Source organism: Onychostruthus taczanowskii, unplaced genomic scaffold (genome assembly GCF_017590055.1).
Source record: "Onychostruthus taczanowskii isolate IOZ18803 unplaced genomic scaffold, ASM1759005v1 scaffold27, whole genome shotgun sequence".
Classification (NCBI taxonomy): Eukaryota; Metazoa; Chordata; class Aves; order Passeriformes; family Passeridae; genus Onychostruthus; species Onychostruthus taczanowskii.
In genome coordinates, this window is record NW_024500017.1 from 5,721,159 (window position 1) to 5,748,989 (window position 27,831).

Consider the following 27,831-nt stretch of genomic DNA (forward strand, 5'->3'; position numbering starts at 1 on the left):
AGGAACATGGAGGCGGCGGCGCGGGAGAGCCGGGCGCGCCGGGCGGCGGGCGCGGGGCGGTAGCGGCTCCCGGCCGCCCTCCCTCCCTTCAGCCCTCCCTTCCTTCGCTCCCGCCCCCTCCGCTCCTCCAGCGGCGGAGAGAGGCGGCCCGCCTGCCCCCCCGCGCAGGGCATGGCGGCCCCGGGCCCTCCGCGGCTGCCCCAGCTGCGGCTGGGCCCGCGGCTGCGGGCCGGGCTGGAGGTCGCGCTGCGGGTGCCGAGCCTGTTCCTCATCGACGCCATCTTCAACTCGGCCCCGCTGCCGGGCGGCTCCGTGAGCGCCGCGCTGCTGGGCGCGCTGCTGCGGCTGCTGGGTGAGACACCTTCCCTTCCTCCCCTCCCGAGAGACACGGACCGAGCCCCGCCGGCCCCGCTCACAGCCGCGGCCGCCGCTGCTCCCCGCCCCTCACCCGCCGCCCGGCTGCTGCTGCTGCCGCGGCCCGTCTCTCCCCTTCCCTCGTCCCCGATTCCCGTCCCCACCGGCTCTTCTCTGCCACCGCCGAGCCCCTGCTCGGCCGCCCGGGCTGGATCATCACCTCGCCCCCTCGTGCCCCGCTCTGGGCCCGGTTCACCCCCCCGGTCTATCTCCCCGTCTCCTTCCGCCTCCTCCTGCCGCCGGAGCGGTGCAAGGACCCGCCGAGGGCTCGGGGCTGCGACCCCCCCTCCTACTCTGGGGGCTTCCAAGGCGGAAGAATGTGGCTTAGTGGGTACAGGGTTTTCATGTGGTTTTTTAAACCTTTTGGATAGCGTGATGTCTTCCTGAAATACGCTGTTAAAGCCTTATTTTAGCAACAGCAGTTCAGAAGTGCCGGGAATTTGGTTCCCAGAGGAAAGAGAAGCCTCTTGAAACTTGCCAATGGTTATTTTCAAGCTTTTTTTTTTCTTCCCATGATGGATGAAAGTCAGTGGTATAACTAGGTGATACTGTTTCCAATATCGTTAACTTGGGTTCTTACAGAGCCTCGGCTCAGTGGGAGTCCCGTTCAGTGGCTCAGTGAACTGCTGTACAGGTGATACTTTGCTGTGTGTCACATTTTGGAGCTGGCGATCGTGAGGAAGGAAGGAGAACACAAAACAAATCAATTTGTTGTTTCGGTTTTATTTGGTTTTTTTTTTTTTTTGGAGCTGGCGATCGTGAGGCAGGAAGGAGAACACAAAACAAATCAAATTGTTGTTTCGGTTTTATTTGTTTTTTTTTTTTTTGCAGGCCCGAGAGAGATGGATTTTATTTGACGTTTATAGTAGAAGAAAAACAGGAAGGAAATAGGTGGTACAGCTTTTGGGGCAGGAAGCAGAGAAGAGAGAGTTAAAGGAAATGTGCAGAGTGAGAAGTGTGGTGTGACTGCATCACACAATTCGAGGAGCAGAGGGGGAAAAAGTAAACAATAACCTATAGCAAGAGAGCAGGAGAGCAGAGCGAAGGGAGGAGGTAATAAAACGCAGCAGGCATTTTATTTTGATTTTTTTACATTTATTATATGTTTTATGTTTATTATTACTTTGGTTAAGGGTGCCAGGGGGAGTCCGTGCTCACGTGTGAAGTGATGCTGAGGAGGCCCCAAGTTGCCTCCTGTGCCACGGGTATGGAGTGCTCCAGGATGGGGAGCAGGGGTTCCTCCCCCCTGCTTCCCATTTTCTTGACCTTTTGTTGAACACTGATGGAATTGCTAAGAGTGATAATTCCTTTTTAAAAAGATTACATTGCAGTGCCTCACCAACTTAATTTTAGGAGCCCTTCATCACATGATCCAGATGCTGCAAGAGGAATGTCAAAATTAATCCCACCTGTGTAAATGAGTGGTGGATGCGTTGTTCAATGATGTCCCTTAAGTGTATGGTACTGGGATTAACAGATTAAGCCACTTTTGAGGTTTGCATTTATATGAACGCTTCTCTGGAAGGGGTTGGGGGAAGAAGTGGGTAATTTTTGCCTTCTGCAAAAAAAGCTTTAGGAATGTTTTATGCCAAGAAACTTATCTTGAACATTTAGAAAAGGGGTTGGTGGTTCTTGGCTTTCCAAAATTGAAATTAAAATGTAGGCACCTAAAGATGATCTTAAAACAGCTTCCACGTGGTTCAGACAACAGAGTGCTTTTGCATGTTTTTTTGTCATCTGAATTTAAGGATTACAGGGTTGGGTTTTTGCTGCTGTTAGGAAAGTGATCTAGTTATTTTGTATTATTTTGTATTTAAATAGTGGGAAAATGTCCTTTTACTTACCATTTGCAGACTTTGAAGTACTGATCCAGACTTTCCCTGTAGCACAATAGCACAGCATAAATGGACAATCTGTTCACCAGACACAAAGATTGAAGCTCTGGAGAGATTGATGATTTTTGGAGGTGATGTTAAACAGTTCTGAAATATTCTGGGAGTACAACTCTTCAGGAATGCTAATAGAGATCTGCGTGGGTGTTACAAACTTTTACAGCAGGATTCCTTGGTCTGATTCTTCCATCACTCTCTACTCAAGTAAATACACTTATGCATGGCACAGAACCAACTTCCACAGCTGGAGCACGTTTTCTTTCATGTTTTTGGTTAACCTTGCTTTGTCCCCAGCACAATGTTTACCTTTTGTATCTTTGCACTGGGTTTAAGTATCTCAATTCCAGCAGAACCACCACCCCCAGGAGTGTGTGACTGTCACCTCAGACAGCAGTCCCTCCTCAGTGAGGACACTGAGTTTTAGAAGGGTTCTATAAATACTTGAGTCTGCAGAAAGATGTGGAAGTAAACAGAATGACTGGAGCTACGGAAAAATAGTTTGGCAGTTCCACATGAATGAAGTGCTGATGTGTAAAAGTGATTGTCCCCTGCACATGGCTGAAAGTCGAATCCTAAGTGGTGGGCTGCTATAAAGATACTGAAAATTTTCAGGATTTAAAGGAAAAAAATGAGACAGAGACATTCATTGTAACACAAGAAATTATTTTAAAAGTAAGTGCAGCGTGGTTTGGTTCAGTGCTGTGTTTGGAGGCCGTCCTGGGACAGCTGGCAATAGGGTGGCACAGGTAGAAATAGTAAAGACGACTAGAGAGACAAACCTTATCAAAGGAGGAACTGCAGCACTTCCTAGCAGAGGGAAAATGTAAAAATACTTACTGTTTTGAAGGGCAAATGGGGATGGCCACAGGGTAGGGCAAAGTTTTCTTGTGTTGCGATGGACTAAGTGACATAAATGGAGATGGGGGAAAGGAGTGCTCACTGTCCCTTCTGAGATCTGTTACCTCTTATGGTGACTCTTGACTTTTCCCAATATGTCTTAACAGAGACTTGGTGTACTTTTTGTTAGTGCCTCTTCAGAGGAACCAGTAGGACGAGCTCTATTGACTCACTGTTGTACTGTTTTTAGAGATGTGTCTTGCATGTGAAACGTCAGTGTTTTAAGATGACCTGCAGTATCTAAATACAGGCCTGTTACTGCCACTGCAAGGCACAAAAATAGGTTTTGTTAAGGCGTGTTTCAGAGCAGCCTGCTTACTGCACAATGCATCTCCTTTGGCTCAAATGATCAGAATTACATAAATAACGACCTTGTACAGACATGTGAGCCTTTTCTCTGCCTTCTGAGAAAAGACAAAGGCTACAAACTCATCAGCAGTATTGGCTTTCCTAAAGATGTTTGTGGTGGTTAAAATGACAAGGCAACTGTCAAGCTTATTTTGTAGAAAGTGCTGCATAGAACCAATATTCAGGCTGGAAGAACTGAGCTACGAGGCAAGGGCCTTTCTGAAAACTGATAGAGGCTTTTCCTCAGTCCACTTCACAAGATTACCAGGTTAATGATTAATTAAGTGGAATATGTTTGTATCAGCCAGTGTTACTGGCAAGAACTATTATTCAGGCAAATTCATAACTTTATTTGTAGCCTGCCTTTTGCAGTTGATTTGTGTTGGTCCTCCCCCCTCTCAATCCTCCAGGATGTGAAGGTAGTTTTTCCTTTTTTTGTATATTTTTGTATGTCTATTACAAAGATTATATTCTCATGATCAAGAGGCTATGGCTTAATTTTTTTTTAAAACACTTGTTTATGGTGGATTTAGAACAGCCTAAACTACAATTGTCAGAAAAGACCAACACTGTCCTCCAGCAGAAAGAGGATTACTCTTGATTTCATTAGTTTTAATACAAAGATTGAAAGCAACTTACAATCAAATATAAGTTGTAGAGATCGAAATGTCTCCAAACTGGTTTGGATGAGAAAGCAGTTGCATGGAGTGGATGCTGATTGAGAAGTCCAAAACAAAGGCAGTGTGTTTCCTGAAAAAGAAACTGTTTAAGGAAATTAATCAGGTGCTAATTGCCATTTAATTTAACACCTCTTAGGGCAGACCCCTTACCTATGTAGTGATGGAATTAACAAATTAGACTACAGAAGTTTACTGCAGGGGCATGTAACCCCAAACTCCCAATGCTGCAGTTGCTCTGATAGGATTTCTTACAGGAAGGTGCAGACGTCCCAGGCATGGTCAAGATGTGGTCACGGTCAGTATGAGGGAGAGGTTAGCAAACAGGAATTTCAAGGACTAAATCTGACTTCTAACAAGACAGACAAGTTTGCACTGGCATTGGCAAAGAGGCAATTGGTGCGGTTTTGGATTCTGTGCACAAAAGCTGTATACTGTGGAAGGTCTTCCTCATGTGACCTTTATCACCACTCTCACCAGAAATAAAAGCAAACTGAAGGGAAATAGAACTGCCTTCCCCACAGCAAACTACAGCAATTTTTCACTATTTTCCCATTAAAGAGTTTAACTAAGTGTTTTGGTTACTTATCTTTAGTACTCTAACGTGGACAGCTATAGTTGAGTGCAAGGGAATTAGGGGACTTACTAAATCTTACTCATTTATTCTTTCTTAGTTTTGCTTATAAAGGTGATGCTTTATCTGTTGGGTTTTTTTTGTTTATTTTTAGAACTCGTCTACCTTTGGATTTCAGGACTGAGGCTGAAAGGCTGGGAGTTGTCACTGTTCTAGTCTAAAACTGCAACAGACTTCATAGTAGTTGTGATTTAGGGCTTGCAGTGGCTTTGCATCACAGCTGTAGTGCACAGATGTTAAATTCAGAGATTAACTCGTCCTCTTGCCTGTCCTCTGAAAAGGGCACCACTGGTAATGCAAAGTTACAGGCGAATAATGGGGAAGTGATACAATATATAAATGTAGCTCCAGAGCTATAGGTTAAAATCTGTTGTTGAACTTCTGCTGAGAACTAAATGATTTCAATCTGGTTTTAGGTGTCTTTGTATCCAGCGTTGTTCTGGTCTTACAACAGCGAGCACTTTTCAAGTTCTACATGATCGCCTCAGCGTTTCTGCTGGCTGCAACTTCAGTGTTGGTGAATTACTATGCTGCTTTGCACATAAACTTCTACAGTGCCTACAACACAGCTGCATTCGGAATTCAGATTTTCCCACATAAAGGACCTTCGCTATGGATGGCACTTTCCATCCTTCAGCTTACCTTTGGAATTGGATATGTTACCTTGCTAAACATGCAATCCATATACTCTCAACTCATCATCCTGGATATACTGATTCCTGTAATTGGCTTGGTTGTTGAATTACCTTTAAATGTCCGGCAAGTACTTGTTTTTATTTCAGGCCTAGTTCTGACACTAAATACCACAGCCATTTTAGCTACAAAAATTAAGTGGTTCTATTATTCGGTACGATACGTTTATCTGCTGGTGAGGCACATGTATCGTATTTATGGATTACAGCTATTGATGGAAGATACATGGAAAAGGATTCGGTTTCCAGCTGTACTGCGTGTCTTTTGGCTGACAAGACTTACCGCACAAGCTGTGGTATTAACTTATGTAGTAAAGATGGCTGAAAACAACACGGAAGAAAAATTCTTCTTGATATCGTGGGATAACTGTTGGGAACTGATTTGCAGCCTGATCATAAGTGGGTGTGACTCTACTTTAACTGTATTGGGCATGAGTGCCGTCATTTCCTCAATAGCGCATTATTTGGGACTTGGTATCCTGGCCTTCATTGGGTCAACTGATGAGGATGACAAAAGGCTTGGGTTTGTAGCACCCGTCTTGTTTTTCATTTTGGCTCTGCAGACTGGTTTAAGTGGACTGAAACCAGAGGAACGATTAGTTCGCCTGAGTCGAAACATGTGCCTTTTGTTGACCGCAGTCCTGCATTTTATCCATGGAATGACAGACCCCGTGCTGATGTCTCTCAGTGCCTCCCATGTGTCATCGTTCCGCAGACACTTTCCTGTACTGTTCGTCTCCGCTTGCCTTTTCGTTCTTCCAGTTCTGCTCAGTTACATCCTCTGGCACCACTATGCACTAAATACTTGGCTTTTTGCAGTCACAGCGTTCTGTGTAGAGCTTTGCCTAAAAGTAATAGTTTCTATCACTGTTTATATATTGTTTATGATTGATGGCTACTATAATGTGCTATGGGAAAAACTTGACGATTATGTCTATTACGTTCGCTCAACTGGTAATATTATTGAGTTTATATTTGGAGTAATCATGTTTGGAAATGGAGCTTACACTATGGTTTTTGAATCGGGAAGCAAGATTCGTGCTTGCATGATGTGTCTGCACGCGTACTTCAACATCTACCTGCAAGCCAAGAATGGCTGGAAGACTTTTATAAACCGCCGCACTGCTGTGAAGAAAATCAACTCGCTTCCAGAGGTGAAAGGAGCTCGGTTACATGAAATTGATGATGTCTGTGCAATCTGCTACCACGAGTTCACCACCTCTGCGCGCATTACTCCATGCAACCATTATTTCCACGCACTTTGTCTTCGGAAGTGGCTGTACATTCAGGACACGTGCCCGATGTGCCATCAGAAAGTGTATATTGAGGACAAAGAAAATGCCAATATCTCTAACAACAACGGGTTTGTAGCACCAAATGAAAATCCTGTACGGGTTGCAGAAGAAGCTGCTGATGCTGAAAATGAATTAAATGAAGATAATGACAGTTCAGATAGCGATGAGGAAGATGGAGACTGTGTGGCACAGCACTTGAATGAGACTCTTAATGTTGACTCTAACTCTCTTGGTGATTAGGGTGTCCCTTACTAAGCCGTGAGGTATTTGTTCAAGATTGACTCCAACAGAATAAAAGTATCACTTTGTAGTTATTGTACTTAAGCACAACAGCAGTATCTCAATGTTGAGTCTGTGAATGGTGGTTGTTTACTGTGGTGTGTGCTACTGTAAATATACCTCTAATTTTTGCTGGTCTCTTTCATGACCACCTTAAAATTATGTACATTATTGTACATGGAATAAAATGTTTTCACGTTTTTAAGATGGTTGGAAAAACACTCTTTAATTGATGTAGTGATAATGCTGTGCCAAAGACTGTATACCAGTAATCCCCAATCAATGTCTTCTGGACGCAAATGAAAAATACTGGTGAAAACAGACTGTTCAGCCGGTCAACTCGGAAAATGAAAGCCTGAGCCAAAGCAGCTTTACTTACAAATTCAGTATTAGCAGAGCTTTACTGCAAAAAACTAGTGAGTTGTGTTTTTAAAAAGAAAAAAAAAATTAGGTTGTTAGACTTAATGCTATAGCATTTGCGTATGTGGAACAAAAGGCGACAGTGCTCAGCTTTCTGGTGAAGCAGCAAAGCGCATGCCATGGACGTGTCCAACCCTCCTGAACTGCCAGCAGTAGCTTGAAGTGCTTTACATGTGAGTGCAGCAGCCTGGTGCTCATCCTGTGCCTCCACTGCTAACTGGAGTTACAGGCATGGCCTGGCCTTGAAGTGGATCCTGAATCTTGATGAAAGGGGAACAGGGCTGAGAAACTGCACAAATGCAGACCACCTTTTCAAAAGCAGCTTTAATCTTGTACCAGAGAAAACCCCAAACCCACTACACATTGGCTTCCATTGATTAGAACTTGCAGGAATGATGATTTTTGCAATATCTTTAAATTTTTGCAATATCTTTACTGAAGTTGTGCTGAATAAATGTAAGAAAAACAACTTTACATATTTGGAAAGAAGACTTTAATGGTGTTGTTATATAGAGTATTGGCCAACTCAAGTGGGTCATCTTCTCTTACTGCCGCCATTATTTCCAGTATTTGACTAAAAAAGAAAGATTTATATTAGAAGACTGAAACCCAGTACTTCAGAATGTACTTCAGATTGCTGCATGTGTATGTACAACTCACTAAGATTAAGCTGGAATAAAAACCTACACTAAGAGCAATAGGGCAGGGTGCTCAGATATGCAAATAGCTTCACTTTAAAGTTACTAACTGCCATTTCCTTTCCACTGAACACTGGTTTGCTTACTGGTACAGATTCCTCTTTGGTCTTTTGACTCTTGTTTGGAGGTAATTAAACAGCTTTCTGTTTTGAAGGAAGTGTCATTTTGTGGGTGTCTTTATCAATGATCTTCATTTTTCAAAGAAAAATTCATTAGCCTGTCAAGGCTAAAGCTGTACTGTGAATAGACTGGTCTACAGTAAATCTTAAATTCCAGACACAGCTTTATCAGAGCACAGTACTGCCAAAGTAACTTACTCCTACTTCCCCATTCTTTAGCTTAATTGTGATTAATGTGGCCAGGTATTTGCAGTAAATATTAAATGAGCAATTTCAAAAGGCTCAGGGCCTTGATACAAGCCAGGAAGAGGAGGCAAAAGAAATGGGATGAACATGATTAAAACAAAGCCACAACCTTTTCTCTGAAATTGCTTTCTTGATTTTGTATCAATCAGTCATTCTTTAAAAAAAAAAAAAATAATATTCTGTATCCTTCCAGAGATGTGTCATACTTTGATTTTTCCAGTAGCAACAAAAAAACTTCAAACTTCACTTTGGAGAGTAAGAAGCTTAAGCTTGGTGGTAAGGTTTGGTGAGCTTTGGATTTTGCCTCTAAGCTGAGGCAACTGCTAAACTTCTTTTTGTGAAAGACAGCATAGGAGAAGTTGCTCTTAATAATTACTTTACTGCAAATATTTTCCTAGATGCAGAATTAGCCAAACAGCTTCTTGATTTAAGAGGATATTCCAGATGGAGTGAGATCAGGCCTACATAGAAGTAAGTAACAAATGCCAAAGAATTTCACCCAAGAAGACTTAGGGCTTACTTCTCTCTCCTCACTTGGATGCAGTAGAAGGCTGTATGTTACTGTAACACTGTGTGTGTGAAACTGCTGAAGGAGAAAAGAGAATTCTCTTGTGGCTAAACTTTTAAAAACATAGCTTCCAAGGGGAGTAGTTCTAAATATATATATATATATGAAGCAGAAATACCACTGTCAAAACTGAAAGGTGTGTAGCACCACCAAAAACAGACAAATGGAAAATTCCTCCTGCCAACTGTGCTGCATTAAACTGTATATATACCAGAAACATTAAAGACACTTTGTGGACTGAGAAACATTCCCTCACACCAGATTTTGCTACTTAAGAAGTCACAAAATACCAATTATCAGTTACCATTCTTCATTTTTCTTAAGGTTTAAAAGGTTCTAGAAATTCAAATGCTTATACTGAACATTACTGGGTAATAATTTCAAAGGTTGAGCCAAACAATACTTTTTTTTCATAAAAGAAGGCAAAAGCCAAAGCGCAGCATTTGGGTAATGATCTTGAGTGCATCTGTGCACTCTGCATCTATGCAGAACAGACTGTGCATTTCCAGTTTGGGGGTTTCTGAAACATTTCTGTAAACTACAACCAAGGCAGCAGAAAATAAGTGGGGGTGTTGTTGACATACGGCTTGGTTGAAACAGTAACAGTAGAGGCCCTTCACTTGTGATCAGAAGAGTGTTTTCTACTGATCTCTTCCCCCACTCCAAAATCATGGACTAATCCTAGAAAGTCTTAAAATACTGAAGCAACCCTTTTGTGCTAATGTGTCCTCTTCACTTAAAAAAAAAAAAATATATATTTTCAACGAGTATTGCAATTGGCCTAATTGCATTGAGTACATCTGAACACTAGGAGATGTCACCGTGTAAGCTTAAACTGTGCATTCACATCATCAGCAGTTTTCCAAGTTCCTTCATGTCTCAAAAAGCATCAGAATTCCCTTCACTTCTCAAATGAATTCTTGTTTAGACACTTTACTGCATACCTGGATCTTTAGTACTATCCTGAGCAGTATTTCAAAATCTAGACAGGGAATCCTGAAAATTCAGTATTTCATCTATTAATGGTATTTAATGCAGATAACTAAATATTTTCACTAAAACAATTACACATTTTGCTGCTTTTCACACTTCTGTGAGGAACTGTGTGGAAAGGAGGCAGAAAACTGTGTCTGTGCTTACCAATTCTGTTCATAAGCCGCTGGAGTTTTCTTTTACTACTCTGTATCTTGGCTGCTGTCATTCATATCTGAATTTCACAGAATCAGATTCTGTGAAGTACAACAGCAGAAGGAAGAAACATCCCTGACAAAATGCATGTTGTGGCAGTTCATGTCACAGGCCTGTGACAGCAGCAGTGCCACAGGCACTGGCGGTGCCTCAGCACTGTCCCACCTGTGGGACTGTCCCCTGATCCCCAAGGCTGGATCAGTTTTAAATATTACCTGAACAACAAGTGAGTGAAATGAATATTCAAGTCAGGTTACTCCAGAGGGTTTAACCTCTTCTACAGTACATCCAGTGAAAAAATAAAAACGGTACTGGTTTCACTTTCAGGGAGCATTGTACATACACAATAGCTAGCATAGGAAAATTAAGATGTCTCATTTTTTCCACAACCTATAAAGCAAAACCTTGCACAAGTTTCAGTACATTTAGAATTAATTTCTATTTTCTACATTACTAGTGAACTGGGATTTTTCTGGTTTTTTTCATGTCAGAGTTGAAGTATTTAAAATAAGAGTGCAGTGGTACACTTACATTATATGGCAGGGTTCATTTCTGTCCTTCAAGCAGTGCCCTTTTTCCCATTTCTTTTTCGTAGGAAATGTAGTTTTAATGTATTTTGATCCAGCATGAGTATTTTTCACTCCACACCAAGGTGCATCTAGTTTAATTTGAATAAAAGAATTAGCAGTGCAATTTTCAGGAATGCAAGTTTCAGAGTAGCATGAGATAGTTTGATCAACTACTTCTACAGACAAAAGCTCCTGCAATCTCCTTCCAGCAACAGTGACCTCCAGCTCAAAAGGAAATTTAAGAGATCTGAGACTATTTAACATCTTGGATTTTTATACCATTATCTTCAGGATTTTACACTTGAAAAGATCAGCAGTAATAATACATAACGCTAATTTCCTCTGACATGACAACGACAGCCAGATACACTGCATGTGTTGCACAGAAACTTCCTGTATAACCGGTCTGTACTTCACGTGCAAATAAATTTGAGGATTTAGCAGTTTGCAATTTTCCTTTCTCAAGAGTCAGAAATTAAAATAAATACTGTGTTTGTAACTGTCAGTTGATAACCGAACATGAAAAAAGAAAACACGACATCCCTGGTCAGTGGGCTAAGAGGGGAATTCACACATTCTTCCACCTATTCCATTTAAAGAGCAGTTGTTTCCAAATGCCATTACTGCTGCCAGTGGCTAACTCATAGCCATTACCCTGTGCTTGGCACATCTCCAGCAAGCTACATTTTAAAAGATACTTAAGCAGGATTCTGGTACATTAAAAAATCCAAGTTGTCAATTTGTCCTTTTCATCTTCCCCTGCAATGTCAGGAACTGACACAGCAGCTTATTCCTTCCAGCAGAAGGCTGGAAAGGAGTAGTTCTGTAAATTGCTTTCTCAAGTAAGAAAACAGCCATTGTTCTGAATTCTTTAGGTCTTGATTCTGCTTTGTGATTGCTACACCAGTATGTCTCATTGCCCATTGTCACAAACTGACCAAGATGTAAAATCTTACCAGTCTCTATCATTAATCGTTCACTAGGAATTGATTTCATTGTTTCCAAGTTGGCTTCTGTTTTCAGTGAACTAGAAAATTTAGAGTTTGGTTAAAAAAACCCATAAAAAGCATATTAAAGTAATTACTCTGCCTATTAAAGTGTTTTGTAGCAAAGGCAGCTTCCTAAATAATTTTGTTAATTAAATTTGCTTCCTTCTTTAACAATAATGCCTGTAAATTAAAACTGTGCAGAAAACAACAAATTTGGAGTTAGTGGGAGAAGCCATCTCACCCCAGTAAGCTGCAGAACCCCTTTGGCTGCCCTTGCTTGCCTGGTGACAGCCTCTGTACCTTACAAAGTGGTGCTGGCTGGCACTTGGCCAGGTGACTGCTGAGAATCCAAACTGCATAACCAGGAGATGAGGCACTCAGGTTACATTTGCATTACACCAGCATTTGACAGGCAACTTAAGGTCAGGCTGTTTTTTAAATGCTCCTCAGAAGGAATCTTTCCATGCTCAACAACCTTACTTAATTACAAACAAGGATTGTCCTGAGGGCAGTAGAGTGGACGTTGATTAGCTCACCAAGCTGCAAGAGCTTTGATGGCTAACAAACTAATGTGAGCAATTCTAAATCTGTCAGATGATGAAGGGTCTAGTGAGCTTTGAAAACCTGACCTCATTGTTTAAAAGAAAGCAATGAGTTCACTACAGCTGCCATTTTAAAGCAGTTGTATTTCTTGTAAAGAACTTACCAGCCATTTATTCCGATATAAAGATCCAAATCTATTAGAGCTGCTGCTTGTTCCTTTGTGCCATCAAAAGAATGTACCTAGAACATATAAATATAATACAAATGCACTTTTAATAAAACTCCAATCATTCCAAAGTATGTATTACCTTTTATTAGCATCAAATACCTTCAACAGTATGCATTACACATCATTACAAACATCAAGATGGGACATGGCTCAGTTGATTCTGAATTTGAGCAAAGTTCAGGCTGAAGTCACCTGAATGCTGCACTAGAAATGGTTACCACACTTCAACAGTGAAAAATATGTTGGCCCTGGAACTCCCTGTAAGTGGTGACTGGGAGATCATACTCAGGAAGCAATCCTGTGCATGCTGAATTTTTAGATTCTTTCCTCAGTATTCCCTTCACGGCACTGTCAGGGCCACCCATAAGAGCAGTATTCTATTCTCCACAGGTGTTAGTCCACTGGAACTAGCAAGACAGTCCACTTGGTCATTCCAGAGAGGAAAGTGGAGGGTCACAAGTTACACAAGTGTAATGCAGCTGGGAACTGCATCTTCTCAGCCTGAGTGGAGCAAAGAGACTGCGCTGCTTCCCTGTGCTGTGACAGGGACAGGCAGTTGCAGAAGATGCCTGCTCCTTTCCCCCCTCTTTCTGGGCTGTGCAGGAAAAAAGGGAAGAAGGAAGGAGAGCCTTCACAGCACTACATAGGACATTACACATGCAAAGCACTGAGCATGGGGAGGGTTTTGTGGGAACAAAGGACAAACCTGGAGACTGCAATATTCTCGTAGGAGGTGTGGTCTCATGCTAAAATCACAAGCATTTATTACTTTTGAAAAATTCAGTCATAATGGAAACCTGAAAAAGCATTCCTGGACTTCCCTTTTCACCCGAAGCTTTTCCTGTTAGACTTTAGAATTAAAAGATGTGATCTGAATATCTAAAGACAAAGTAATCAAAAGTTCCATCTGGATCTAATTTGAAAACGATGTCCAACGTCAGAAGCAAATGTCTGAAGTTATGGCTTCCACTGGGAACATGCATGTAAATTGTCTGTGGTCTGAATGCATTGCAGCTACAGCCACTGAGGAGTTGGGAAAAGGCCAATGTCAATTAGGAGGTGCTTAGACTGTCCCTGCTGGCAAGCCAAGAACAACTGTTCACATCAGCTGCAGAGCTTTTTCTCAGCCTATCTTCTTACCTTGCAAAAATCCTGCCAAATAAGCAATGAAAATAAAAATAGTAAAAGGGACTGGAAAATGTACTAATTAATAACAGCTTAAATGATGTAACAGGAAGCCTGCGCAGATTCCATGACAAACAAGAAATTGCATATTAAGCAACAATATTCACACACATGCATGGAAAAATGAATGCTACACTGAAGTCCATACTTACCACCCCTCCTACAACTCTATCTCTGTTTCTTCTCATTATGTCTAGGAAATGAAATAAAAACATAAAACAGCTTTATAACAGATGAATATAGCATATTTTTATATTCAGAATTTGCTCTAAATATTAAATTCTCAAACAAAACCCACCTAAAAATTCAGCATGTGCATTTCTACAGTGCAGAAACATGGGCAGCTGCATCTGTTCTGATAAGTCAAATTGTTTTTCAAAATACCTGTAAAATAAAATTCACCTTTAAAGAGAAACTCAGTGTTAAGAACAAATAAAGACAGTAAAAGATTTTTTACCCAAGCTTCTGTCCTCCAGAGCTAAAGACAGAATTAATGGATTTGCCATGCAGAAGTTCTTATTTGTGCAAGGATTTAAAATAACCTCTTTCCCATGTGTATTGCCACAGCTATGATTATGCTTGAAGACCATAGTAAGGTACCAGGTAAGTGGCTAAGAGCGTCAGAACTGCATAATCTGTAAGCAGAATACTGCAGAATGTATATGTATACATGCAGAGCACATACTCTTGCGTAGTGTGGGTGCTGGAGTTAATTTTTTTAATTTATTTCTTTTTAATGGAAGAGGAACTGACTGTTCTTTCCACAAAGTTCTGAAATGTCAGGAATGGAAGAGCGAAGATGACAGAGGCTACTATTTCAAGAAGCCCTCATAAAAACAATGAGGGCGAGCAGGGGAGCACTGTGCAGGCTTCTACAGCCTCCAGTGGCCAAACTGCATCAGAGCTGCTGACCTGTGAGTAACAATCCACTCTCCTGGGGTGAAACAAATACCAGATTGACATCATACTTCTGCCTATTGTCTTTACGTGTTCTCCCTCCCTCCCTCTGTGTTCCTGCATCCTTACTTTTCCCTCTCCAACTTTGTACTCCTCAGAGCTGCTCTTGATGGGGTGGTAACAGGGAGGCCCCACCCTGTGAAGAGACACTGGAATGTGGGGAGAAGGAAGGTAAGAAGGTAGCCAGGCTCCCCAGTGCAATTGTCAAAGGAAACAACTTAGCACTGAACTAACCTGTGCTTGTCATTAGCAGCGAGCTCTGCAATTACCATTCCACATCTCTGTTGCCCTGCTCCACCCAGGGAACACAGCAGAAGAACTTAAGCATGGCAGAAGGCCAGCAGTGCGTGGGTGACTCAGTGTCCTCACGCTGTTTGAAAGATGATGTTACTACTTGGGTGAAGCAGGAGAACACTGTCCATCCCAGCAGGCTGGGGCTCTAGGCACATACTGGATTTCTTGAGGTGCTGCTGTTAAAACACAGTCCAGGGCACTGGGAAATTCCCACCATCAGTTATCATACTCATTTCAAAGGAAAACTCCAGTGATCACACACTGCTGCACATGAGTCACTTATCAATCAGGGGAAAGTGCCAGCAAACCATTAGATTGATCTACATTTCCCTAAAAAAAACAACCCAAAAAACTGACCCTAAACAAATATGCAACTGGCCATTTAATTTAATGTCATTTTCACTATTTTCTGTATATTACAAGTTGATATTTCTCAGATCAAAGTTACCTTCCCTTTTAATCAGTGCAAATCTTTGCGATAAAACAGGTTAAACAAATCAGCTGTAACCTTGAAAACTGACATGAAAATTCATGAGAATGAATTACACCTACTTTGAATCTTCTTTGTCTAGATATCATGCTTAGTTTAGCTTGTATGACTAAATATACATTAATTGCAACTCATGATTGCTCTTGTGGTTAAATAGCTACAATTGCTTGATTTTTGGTGTCAGTTTTCTTCTAACAGAATACTTATTTCATATGGGAAAGAGGTTTCAGAGACCGAACTGCAAGTAAACTCCCTAAGTAACCTACTGGCCAATTTCCATCTAATTTTGATTAGGGTAGAGCCCTTGAAAGTACAAAGTTTAGTGCCCCTGCAAATGGAATTATAACTCAAGTTTCTTCCATTCCTAGCAACAACAAAGCCCAACTGAAGTTGTTCCTTGGCCTGTCTAAGAGAAAGGGGAGGTGGATGGGGCAGTTATTGAAAAGACAAAAATAATAATTAAAAAAAAAATTTAAATCCCGACCCCTGGAAAAGCATGAAGAAAATGAAACCAGACATATAGTGACTGGAATAATAAAAAAGTAACTCAGTAGGAAGCCAACCCTGATGAGTTCCAGTGCTTAAGGAACAACCTGTTCCTTTGAGCAAGCTTAGTTTTGACCATCACATTCAAATGCTAGAGGATGAAGACACTAAAGGAGCTAAAGCAAACTGACCTTGCTGAGGTAGATCTCCAGACAAACACTTCTGAATTAATTTGAGTAATGGTGCATGGGATATTGTGATTATGCAGACCCCTCCCATAGTACAGCAGATGTGAAACTTCTATATGCTTACCAGGGCATTTATAACACAGCTTTCACCATAATATGAAGGCTATACCTTCATCTTACTACCATTCAAATCACTGCTTTCTCTTGGAAAAGTTCTGAGAATGGGGAAGATTTTTGAAATAAAAAGTTCTTAGGAACACCACAGCAAAGAAATTTCACCTTTATTAGATTCTTATTAACTTTTATACTGAAAAAAAGCATCAAAAATAATGTACAGGTGAAAATTATCCAAAAGAAAATACAGCATAACTAACCAGAAAAATGTAGATTAAGTACTAAATGAAACAGAGGTCATGCTCTGATATTTGCTGGGAAACAAACATACTGCTCTTCTGTGGGGGAACTGTGCAGCTGCATGCCAGCCCTCCCCAGGACTGCTGCACCTGAACTCCTGAGCAGCTGAAAACCAGCGAACTGGCTCCGTGCATTCCACGCTCTGCCTTGCTCTGTTTAGCTCACTGACCAGGCCTGTCATCTCTTTCCTTACAACTCAATTACAGTGCATCCAATTAGAAGTCACTACAGCTCTTCAGCTGCAGTCCATTGGACAAGGAAATGAGAGATATATTTTTTCTCTCTCTGACATCAAGGCAGTTAAGGATCTTAAAATATGATACTCCATCAGTATTTTAGTTTGCCACAGAAAAGAAACAGATTATGCTCTAAGGTGTGCTTTGCTGAACTTCACGTACATTGAATTCTACCAGGACAAAAAGTCCTGCCCCCTTTGCTGAGTATCTCACTGTCGGTCTGTAGCATTATGAAGAATCCTCCTATTGCTGATATGCAGCAATTAGAAAAAACACAACCAACCACTGCCCCCCAGTGACTAATTTACTCAAAACAGTAACATGCAAATGTAATTCATTAATCACTCATCTTATTTGAATTTATCACCTGTATCTTTCAATCAGTTCCCCCTGCAGAGAGACGTTCTCAACTGAATAATGCAGGCTGATTGCAGGGGCTGTGGTGGCTTCTTTGCATTCCCATCTATGCTGCACCTCCTGAGATCACCTTCACCATCAGCTCCCATTTATCTGCTCCCAGCCAACACCTTCCTTACTAAAAGCTCTTTTTTACCCATTACTTTTATCAGTGCTTTTTACATATGCTTTTGATAGTTCTGCTCCCGTCCTCACGCCTTTCACTTAACAACCCAATTCTTTCACACACTGCATTTATGGGTTTTTTCCCATAATTCTCTTAGAGCTCTTAACTATTAGCAAGAATTAACATCTCTCACACCCAGAAATCCACAATTTCTGGTCAGTTTTACAGAAAAAGACATGTTGACATAAGTCAACACCAGGGAGGTAGCAAAGTTTAGCACATTGCACTACTTGAATGTAGGCATATTTCTTTAAATTCCCATTTCTGCCCAAAAAACCTCTGGGCCCAACCCTGCAAATTTTAGGGCCAGATGTGACAGAACACAAGATAGAAAACTCTACTGTAAATTGCTACAAGCTAATTCACAGTCATCAAAAGTTTCTTACTTGAGTTGGATGTCCTTTGGGCAAAATTCTAATCTATCGAAATCTACAAACAGAAAGAACAAAAATCCCATTTAGTATTTTAGGATTTTTTTTTTAGTATATGTCTAAAAAAAAAAAAAATTGAAGTAGTAAGAGAACACTTACCTAAGCCACATTCTCCAACTGCTATTACCTTTGTCCTATTTTTTTCAATCAGATTTTTTAATTCAGATAAATACTGTTCAGGGCTACTCTGCTCAAATTCTCCACAGCGAGTAGGATGACAACCAACTGTACTGAAAAACATATCTAAAACAAGAGAGTATTAGAAGGTTTTAAGGGAAAAAAAAAAAAAAAAAATTTGTTTAAGGTATAGACAATATCTGCCTCTGGAGGTTTTTTTTCTTGGTCACAATTTTAAAAGAAAACTCCCTTTGACCATATTTATCTTAGTGGTATTTTCATTAGACAGACATTTTCTGCCTTAAAAATGTCAGACAGTATCTCCAGTGGGGGCACGTGCACGCATCTTCTTTTAGTACACGTTATTTGGTGTACTCCAAAACTGCAGCTTAGAGCTGATCTGTTCTGGTGGAGCAGCTCCCAATAAATCATGCAATTCTGGGGCTGGATGAGACCTCTTGAGATCATTTAGAAATTCATATTGTTCAAAGTGCATCAGGTTATCCCAGCTGTAGGAACTGCAGAGAGTATTTTCCTCGTGTGTCCCTGCATAAGCTGTTAGAGAATTTCAGAGCTCACATCTGCCTGATTCACCCAAGTATCTGATCCAGATTACCATGCCAATACTAACATTTCTGCTAAGTGTAAAAGCACTGAGAAAGGGAAAGAACAGGTAAGGCCCTGAGCAACTTGCCCTAATGCTCAAGCCAGCCCTGCCTGAGTGGGGAGGCAAACTGGGTTGGACCAAATTATCTCCTTGAGTTCATTCAAACCAAAATTATTTAGGGTTTCTGTTAGCAAACAGTACTTTATAATGCGTTTTAGTTCAAATACATATTTAAGTAATTATGAAATCTGCCTAAAGAAAAAAGAAGAGCCATTCTCCTTTCACAGAAAGAAAGGAAAAGCCAGAGGAATGATCAAAAGAAAGATACCTCTCTTGATCATCTGTCAAAGGGGTTGGTGAGTAAAAAACAAACAAAAAGCCAACAAACCCCATATATTTCACGACATGTAAACACTATCCTACTTCTAGAACAGAAACTTGTATTAATATTTTTATTCCAGAAATTTTCTATAATTTTTATTTTTATTTAGAAATAGAACATGCAGGAAAAGAGTGATTCCTCCCAACATCAGGGATCTAAAGAGCAACACACAAACTCATACACTATGCATTCATCCCACTCTGAAATGTAATTTCTGATTTTAATCTGAGAGTCTGCAAACACCTCTGAGGCAGATCCTTTTAAACTCAATTCTGAGAGCAGAGAAGGTTATATTTTTGACTGAATGTAAATTTAAAGTGAAAATACCATTTGTCTGTGCCAGCTGCAATGCATCTTTACTATCTTCTAGACTCCCACCTGTAATCAAAAACTTGAAACAAGAAAAGTATTGTCAGTGTGGGTGTTCTTTGAACATCAAACAGAATGTTTAAGAAAACACTCAGATACAAGGAAGGATCTTGACAGAGAACAACAGAATACAATTACTAATACATATACATATAACAAGATTTCATAAATCTGCAATAAATCTCAATGGTCCTCAGGAGCTAGTAAATACAGTAGGCTCCAAAATATGATTTTTTTCCCCTTAATCAAGTATCTTGTATGCTAAGCATTTGAATCACTGGAGGAATAGAATAGTTCAATTTGCAGCAATATTAGTTTCCTCACACAATGACTGAAGACTGTATTTGCACTCAAGAATTGATACTTAAAAATATTTTCCCTGTCCTACAGCTGGGGAAAGTAGACTCCCAAAGACCCAAAACAAGACAGGAATAAGTATTTAAACCAAAAAATGAGTCTGTATCAGAGCTGGGATTACAAATTTAAAACTCCCATCTCTGATCTTTTATTTTTACCTTAAAGTTATCACGTGAGAATTGTTGCCTACAGTGTACTTTTTGAACCACCACTTGCAGAACATTTCACCCTAGGTTGTAACAGCCATGTCTATAGTGGTTTTGGGCAACTCTTCTCCCTGCAGGTGCTATCCAGCAGGCTCTGTCAGCACCAGCTCAAACATTCCCACATTGCCAGGGCACTCATGACAGACAGACAGGCACTTCCCAAAGACATCACTGAAAAATGTTAAGCTGAAAATGGCTCAGTGCATACACGACAGAGAGCAAAACTTCACCAAAAAATTACCATAAAGCAGCAGCTATACAGAAAAATAAAAGTACTTTCTATCAGCAGATTAAGGTTCTAGGCAAGCAGGAACAATGTGTGATTGAACAGGCTTCTGACACTGTACAGGCCAGTAGCAAGACTGAGAACAGCTAAGGGGAGGAACACCTGAACAACATTTCTCAATCAGCTGTGCATCTTGAGAAACTTATGCAGCTAATCTGTTTTTGATGATAAAATTTTTAAAAACGCCACTTATTTTCAGAGGGTGGTATAAAAATTAAATAGCACTTATACAGCACATATAAACGTGACCTCACTCCTGAACTTGCTGCAGCGAGGTAAGTTCTCCATCACAAGTTTGCTTTTGTTGCTTCCCAGTGCATTTCCCACTCTTTTCAGATGAGTTTTTCAACAAACTCCCAAGATGCCTGCTTCTCTGCTACAGGAGTGTTTACTTCTTTATTTCTAATCTGGTAGCCTTAGTAGTGCAGTGGAACAGTTTGTGACAGTATGCACTGTATTCTATGGTAATTCATATTTTTGTCAAAAATTTATTCTATGCTGAAAGTTTACAGAGAAAGGGAGACAGGCTAAACTATGGGATGTGATGCACTGCTGGAAACACCAATTTCAAGTTCAGAGTTATAAATTCTCTCATAATGGTGTTGTTTTAATACATGTAAGCCAGTATTTACCAGCAAACATGCAGATATCTCAACTGTAAGAGTTTGTGGGCACTCCCAGCTCTTCTGCAGTTTCCAATTTCCTTTACACATAGAAATAGCTGAAAACCTCAATCAGAAGAGTTTGATTTTCAGCAGAAATTGTTGATTAAGAATCATAGAATCATTAAGGTTGGAAAAGACCTCCAAGATGACTGAGTTCCACCTCTGACTGATCACTGCCACCTTGTCAACTAAACCAGAGCACTGAGTGCCACATCCAGTAGTTTCTTGAACACTTCCATGGGAAGATTACCACCACTCCCCTGAGCAGCCTGTTCCAGTGCCTGACCACCCTTTCCAGGAAGAAATTCTTCCTCGATGTCCAACCTGAACCTCCCCTGGCAGAGCCTGAGGTCATGTCCTCTTCTCCTGCCACTTCTTGCCTGGGAAAAGAGACTGACCCCCACCTGGCTACAGCTTCCTTTCAGGAGTTGTAAGTGATAAGGTCTCCTGTGAGCCTCCTTTTCTCCCAGTTAAACAACTCCCAGCCCCCACAGCTGCTCCTCATAGGATTTACTCTCTAAAGAGCCACACAGAACATAAGGAAAAGGAATGGTTGCCTATAATACAACATGGAAAATTATGTACCACTTCACTGCAGCAGGTCAAAGGAGAATATCTTTCTGTTGAAACGGTACAAAATAACTTCCACATCCACATCACCTACAATATCACTGAATTCCAACAACCAGCTTCAATAATGATCTGTGCAAATGGAAAGACCATGCTCTGCACAGAACACTTTTGTGTGGTGCTACTGAAGGAAGTTACTGCATTTTCTGTTCAAGTGCCAAAACATTGTTTTAGTGGAAGAGCACTAAAAAACCAAATATTGGAAAGCAGCTTAAAATTTTAATGCCATTTCATTATAAGAAATTACCTTTTTAATGCCAACTTTGACTGCTCTCTCTATTACATCCAGAAGGTCATCTGCAAAAGTTCATAAAAATGTCATAAACTGAACTTGAGGTTTTACAGCATAGTTTAACTACTTTTCAATTTTCATGCAGTCAAAATTTTTATAATTAAATCTTTAAACCACACTTAATTAATCTTTATAAGACAATAACAAAGTGCAGTAACTAGAGATCCAATTTAAATCCAAGAAGTCAGTAGAAGTTTTTCCACATACTTTAGAAGGCTCTCTGCTTTTACATCCATATCTAAAGGTCACAAGAGCAAAAAGCCCCACATTATAATGAGTAACTGTGATTCAGGAATGCAATACTTTGACAGACCACTGTTCATAACTCTCATATCAGTTTTTCAATGCAATCCTAAGTAGATTAGCAATTGTCCATTTTGCTCCAGAAGCAGAGTTACCTGCATGTAAAAAGCAATTAAGACAATGCATTTTGGTTAGGGTGTACAACTTATTTAGTCAGGCTTTCTTTTTTAAGCCGAAGTACATAAGGAGAAGAAAGAAACACTAACATCATGTTCTGACATGCAAGAGGCTTCTAATTCAGCAAAAGGGATCCTGTCTTCCAGCAGATACAAAGAAATATGTACCTTGATGTTTCTGTGTTCCCCTGTAGATTCCTCTGAACATAGGATCTGTCAGGTTAATACCAATATCTGTGGAAAACCAAAGATAGAAATTAGACGTTATAGCTGTTCTGCATACTCTGAATATTAATCAGCTAGGGTAGACAATAGAAACCCTATCTAAACCCTGAACCAGCACATTAGTAAGTAATAAAATGTTTAAGCATAAGCTTACTTGTAAAACTTGAAAACTTACTCCTTACTGGAAGTGACAGAAAAATTAAACTTTTCCCTCTGCGCAACTTCAGACTATCTGTGAGTGCATTATACATACCCTCATAACCACCAAAGTGAACACACACATGCTTTTTATTGCAAGCAAATCTGCTTCTCACACGAAAACACACATTAATGCAAAGAAGCATTAAAGAAGGGAAAATGCAGCATCTCCCATACAGCCTCCCACGGGTGGGAGCAGCAGGAGCAGAATGCCTCCTAAGAGCTGCCTGTTCTCCCTCCTAGTGCCATCCCTGGGCTATCCCAAACGCCGGCAGCACTGACAGGGCACTGACAGGACACCTGCAATGCAGGTAGCGGCTGGAGCAGCCGGGCCCAGCCCAGCCCAACCCAACCCAACCCAACCCGGCCCGGCCCAGCCCAACCCAACCCGGCCCGGCCCGGCTCCCAGCGCTGCAGCCTCGCAGCCGCGGCCTGAACACCGGCTCCAGAACAGCCACCTCTTGCAGTGCCAGCGCTTCCCAGGGGAGTCTAGCGGGAACGGAAATTTTCCAGGGAAATATTAATCTGCGCTGCAACACGTAGAGCGTCCACATGAACCGACCTTTTGAAGTTATTTACACGCTTTCCGTGCAATTTCCAAAAATGCTTACATTTTCACCCAAGCCAGTTCCATGCAATCAGAAACAAACACGACTAATGCACCAAGGCGGGACAGGGAACGAAGGGCGGCCGAGTCCCCGAGCTGGGGGGTAACCGAGGAGCAGCAGCGCCAAGGCCCAGACACAGCACAAACATTCCCAAAGGCTTCCCAGGGGCTCCAGGGCCGCCGAACCTCGGGACACCGGGACACCGAGAGGGACCGCAGGAGGCGACAAGCAGGGACTGGGGCGGGAAGTGACAAGCTCTGGCAGAGGTGCTGGGAAAACCTAAGAGATTGTAATAAGCCTGAGGGACTGGGACAAACCCTGGGTAAGGGGTTGGAGCAGGAGGCAACAAGCACTGGATGAAGGGCTGCGACAAGCCCTACCACAGCACAGCCCGAAGCCCCGTCCGCTGCGCGCGGCCCCTCACGGAGTGCGGCAGCAGCGGCGGCCGCCTCAGCCCGGCACCGGGCGAGGGGAGAGGGCCGGGGTCGGGGTCGAAGACCCGGGGACAGAAACCATCCGCCCTCCCCGCTGCCCCCTCACCGATGAACTTGGCGCGGCTCATGGCGGCTCCGGGCCCGCTCGGCGGAGAGCGGGCGAGGCCGCGCCGCCCTCCCGGCATCCCCCGCGCGGAGGGGAGGGCCCGTGGAGCCCAGCGCCATGGCCGCGTACCTGACGCACCAGCAGAAGGTGCTGCGGCTGTACAAGAAATCCCTGCGGCACCTCGAGTCCTGGTGCATCCATCGGTGAGGGCGAGGAGAGCTGGGAGGGGGGAGCGCTGGCCGCCCTCACATCGGGGCGCTCAGCCCCGCGCTTGGCTGAGCCTGCGGTGGGGGGTGTGGTTGTTTTCCTCTTCACCGTGCATGACCTCTGTCCGTAGAGACAAGTACCGCTACTTCGCCTGCCTCCTGAGGGACCGGTTCGATAAGAACAAGAATGTGAACGATATGGTGAAAGCCACCGAGCTGCTGAAGGCCGGCGAGGAGGAGTTCTGGGCCAGCCAGCACCCGCAGCCGTACGTCTTCGCCGACTCCCCCGGGGGCGTTGCCTACGAGCGATACGAGATGTACAAGGTGAGGTGCCGGGAGATGCGAGGTGCACAAGGTGGGGTGCCGGGAGATGCGAGGTGTACAAGGTGAGGTGCCGGGAGATGCGAGGTGTACAAGGTGGGGTGCCGCTCATGCTGGGAGTTCTGCGCTCGCTTTGAGCGTGTTCCGTGTCGCTTGGCTCGGCAGTGTCATTTCACTCTCTGTGAACATCTTGGTGCTTGTGTGGGAGGAGCTGCTCTGGTCCTTGGAAATGGAGTTTCTTGATTAGTTTGAACACTGCTCCTTGTTCTTTTGGTTTTTTTTTTTTTTTTTTTTTTTTTTTTGCTTGTTCTTTTGGTTTTTTGTTTGTTTTTTTTTTTTCCCCGGGGATAATTATCTGCTCTTTTGCCAAGCGCAGTCCGCCCTGTGGCGGGTCAGGCTGGCACAGGAAAGGGCTGGAGCTGAGCTGGGGAAGTGAACAGCGCCCAGGGAGCTCTGCTGCCTCCCGAGCACAGCCTCGGTTCCTCTGGTCAGGTCGGGTGTCACCTTGGCTGTCGGGGACTTCCCTTCACTCAGTCCTATGGTTCTTCCAGCATTTGAGTCATGGTACAAGTTACCGTTTCCCTTCATATGCTGCAGTGCCAGATTGTGCAGTTTGTGTGCTGCTGTGTGAGAGAAGCACTGCCTGGATATAAAAACCTTATGTTTAAACTCTTTAAGGCACTTTTACAGGTATTAACCATCAGGATTGTTTTATTTAGGAGCAAAGGTTCCATATTAAAACACAGGTACTTTGCTTTATTGACATAATCTTTTTAATGCATTAGAAGTTAATACTGACCTAGAGACTGCATGCATCCATTTCCTCACGAATTTGAAAAAAGTGCTGGCACAAGACTGGATGTGGTCAGATCTTTTTGCATATTAAGCCATGGAAAAAGAAAAATATGACATAGATTTATCAGGGGCAGAATAAAGAATATGTGAGTGAAAAGAGAAGTTATTTAAACTTGTGCCAAGGTCAAGGGCCTGAGTAGTAGTAGAGATAATAGTGACAGAGAATCTGGACAGAAAAAAAGGCAGCTGAGCACTGGATGGTCAATATCAGTCTTCATACAGAAACACAGACTGGGTTATGCTTTCCTTTCCCAGTTTGATGGGCTAAAACTGTTTTAACAAAATGGATGCCACAAGGCTTTGGCTCATTTGTGTATCAGTGACTGTCTGTTGTGGATGCTGCTACAAAATGTAGTTTTTAGAACTCAGGCTGATTGGTGGTTTTAATTGGAGCTTGCTGTGGGTGGATATTTACTTCAGCAGCTGTGCTATTTCCATTCAGTCAAAGGTTTGTTCTGTGATGAGAATCACAGCAGGAAAAGTGTGAATATCACTAAGTGTATGATGGTACTGGAGCAACTTCTTTCTTTTTTTTTTTTTTCATTGGGAGTTTTGGTGGAATTTTGTTTTTTAATCAGTGTTCCTCTCTTTAAAATGTAAGCAATTTGGGTTTTTTTAATTGCTGCAAAATTCTAAATTTTGGGCTTTTCCCTTGTCAGGAGGTCTTAGAGGTCAGACCATTCTCAAGATCTTAAAGGCCTAAGAAACTGCTCATTTCTTAGTAGTTGTAGATAAGCAGAAATGAGCTGTAATGTTGTGTCTTTGTCAAGTAAAATAAATCAGTAGTTGGAGAGAAGGATTCCTCTAACCTGCTGCCTTTGAGAGGAGGAAGGGAAGAAATCAGATCTTCTCCTCCACCAGATGGAATTATTTTGAAAAGTTTAGAGTAAACTGAGATGATCTGGGACTTGTTTTGGAATGCTGTGATTTATGTAAGTCACTGTGATGTCTTTCTGTGGGTCAGGATAATGTGTGAAAAATTCTGACTTCTGCCATGTGCCTTGAGATAGTCAGGCAGCTCCTAAATGGTGTTTTTATGTAATACTTCAAAATGGAAAAAAAAAACCCTAGGAAGTAAGACTGCCTTTAGCCTTTGTGTTTCATTCTTCTGCATGTGTGTACAAGTGTGATTTCATATATAAAAAATAGTATTTCAAATCATATTTTTCTTCAACAGCTTCCTGAATGGGCCTTGGATTTCTGGCACCCTTCTGAGAAGGCAATGTATCCTGATTACTTTGCCAAACGAGAGCAGTGGAAGAAGCTGCAGCAGGAAAGCTGGGAAAGAGAGGTCAGTGCTTGCTCTATGCAAAGGAAAGTCTCTTTAGCACACAAGTATCCTGTGTGGCACAGATGTGTTCTTGGAAAAATCACTGAATGTCTACTACAGTAGTCTCAGTGAGACTCTCCAGTGCTGGGGTCTCCGTCACTGTGGAACAACCTAAAATGTCTACACTTTTGTTACAGCTTCTGGAGGGTTGTGAAGGGAATTTGAAGTTAAAGTTGAACCTGCAGCCTTGTGTCAGCTAGTAAGAGCTGTTATAGCAGTTTTGTGGGGAAAGAAAAAAAATCCAAAGTGGGATGAAAGGAGACTAACAACCAGAGAATTCCTCTGCTGCTGCTGTGGAGCTCTGACACTTTCTGGTTATAGCTTTGAATGTGATGTGCTGCAGTGGTCATCAGCTGGGCATGGAGATTAATTTGTGGCCACCCTGAACTGAGAGAGGGTTGGAAGAAGTTGGTGTTCTTAGAACAGTCCTTTGATTCAGTTGGATTCTATGGAACGTGGCACTCTGAGTGGAACTGACACAGGCGCAGCCAGCGCTTGTGCTGCTTCAAGAAACAGGTATTGAAAGCATGTGAGGGGTGCTGGTGACGCAGGAACAGAAGTCTCCTACTCACTGACTGCAGGGAAACTTTGTCCAGACTTGGAATTATCTGTCAGCTTCCAAAGCAGCACAATTCAGCCTGTTTCACAGAGTAATGGTAGACATGAACTATGTGGAAATAATGACCTTTAAAGTGAAATTTCTCTTGTAAATCACTTCTTGCTCCTAGAAATTCCGTTTTTCATTAGGTAGTAAGAGCCTGCAGTGATTACTGAGTGGAAGTTAAAGTTGGGAAACATGAAACCTGTCACCCAAAGATGTTACCACTGGTTCTTCTCTGTGGAAATAGAGAAGAACCAGTGGTTCTTCGTTCTGCTCATTGTCTGGGCACTGAAAATGGGAATGTGTGTTAATGTGCTAAAGCAGTTCTGTGTCTTGTCTTCTAGGTTAAGCAGTTACAAGAAGAAACGCCAGCTGATGGTCCAAAAACTGAAGCTTTGCCTCCAGCTCGTAAGGAGGGGCATCTGCCCCCCATGTGGTGGCACCATGTCACTCGACCTCGTGAGCAGCCCATGTGAGAGCACCGTGGGTGTGAATGGCAGCAGTCTGTGCTGCAGGCAGGTGGCACCTCAATGACCACTTGTTCCTCAAAGTAATAGAATAAAGCCAAATAAAGTAAAAGAAAAGGTGTTTTTCTGGCACACTGCTCTTCTCTGACACGCTGACACTTCACTGCCAGCTTGTGCAGACAGTTCATA

General features: G+C 42.2%; 3 protein-coding genes across 8 annotated transcripts; 2 read left to right on the forward strand and 1 right to left on the reverse strand.

Moving 5' to 3' along the window:
* On the forward strand, positions 1-7,329 carry RNF139 (ring finger protein 139). The gene is made up of 2 exons (XM_041407618.1): positions 1-352; positions 5,279-7,329. Exons 1-2 carry the CDS (start codon positions 172-174, stop codon positions 7,087-7,089), a joined length of 1,992 nt encoding a protein of 663 aa, XP_041263552.1. The 5' UTR covers positions 1-171; the 3' UTR covers positions 7,090-7,329.
* Positions 1,232-23,995, reverse strand: TATDN1 (TatD DNase domain containing 1). 6 transcript variants are annotated; one of them, XM_041407619.1, is made up of 13 exons: positions 23,863-23,995; positions 22,460-22,525; positions 21,828-21,877; positions 19,395-19,458; positions 18,061-18,204; positions 17,917-17,959; positions 14,181-14,266; positions 14,035-14,075; positions 12,632-12,708; positions 11,893-11,963; positions 10,899-11,025; positions 4,191-4,313; positions 1,232-3,113 (listed from the first exon to the last, which is right to left on the reverse strand). In XM_041407619.1, exons 1-12 carry the CDS (start codon positions 23,939-23,941, stop codon positions 4,193-4,195), a joined length of 969 nt encoding a protein of 322 aa, XP_041263553.1. In that variant the 5' UTR covers positions 23,942-23,995; the 3' UTR covers positions 1,232-3,113; positions 4,191-4,192. The 6 variants fall into 6 exon arrangements, with proteins under 6 accessions (XP_041263553.1, XP_041263556.1, XP_041263557.1 ...); XM_041407622.1 differs by having other exon boundaries at positions 4,191-4,301; positions 23,863-23,994; XM_041407623.1 differs by having other exon boundaries at positions 2,270-2,294; positions 4,191-4,301.
* NDUFB9 (NADH:ubiquinone oxidoreductase subunit B9) lies at positions 23,916-27,763 on the forward strand. The gene is made up of 4 exons (XM_041407625.1): positions 23,916-24,065; positions 24,200-24,392; positions 26,422-26,535; positions 27,520-27,763. The coding sequence occupies exons 1-4, from the start codon at positions 23,980-23,982 to the stop codon at positions 27,649-27,651; spliced, it is 525 nt and encodes a 174-aa protein (XP_041263559.1). The 5' UTR covers positions 23,916-23,979; the 3' UTR covers positions 27,652-27,763.
* Positions 27,764-27,831: the final 68 nt, after the last annotated feature.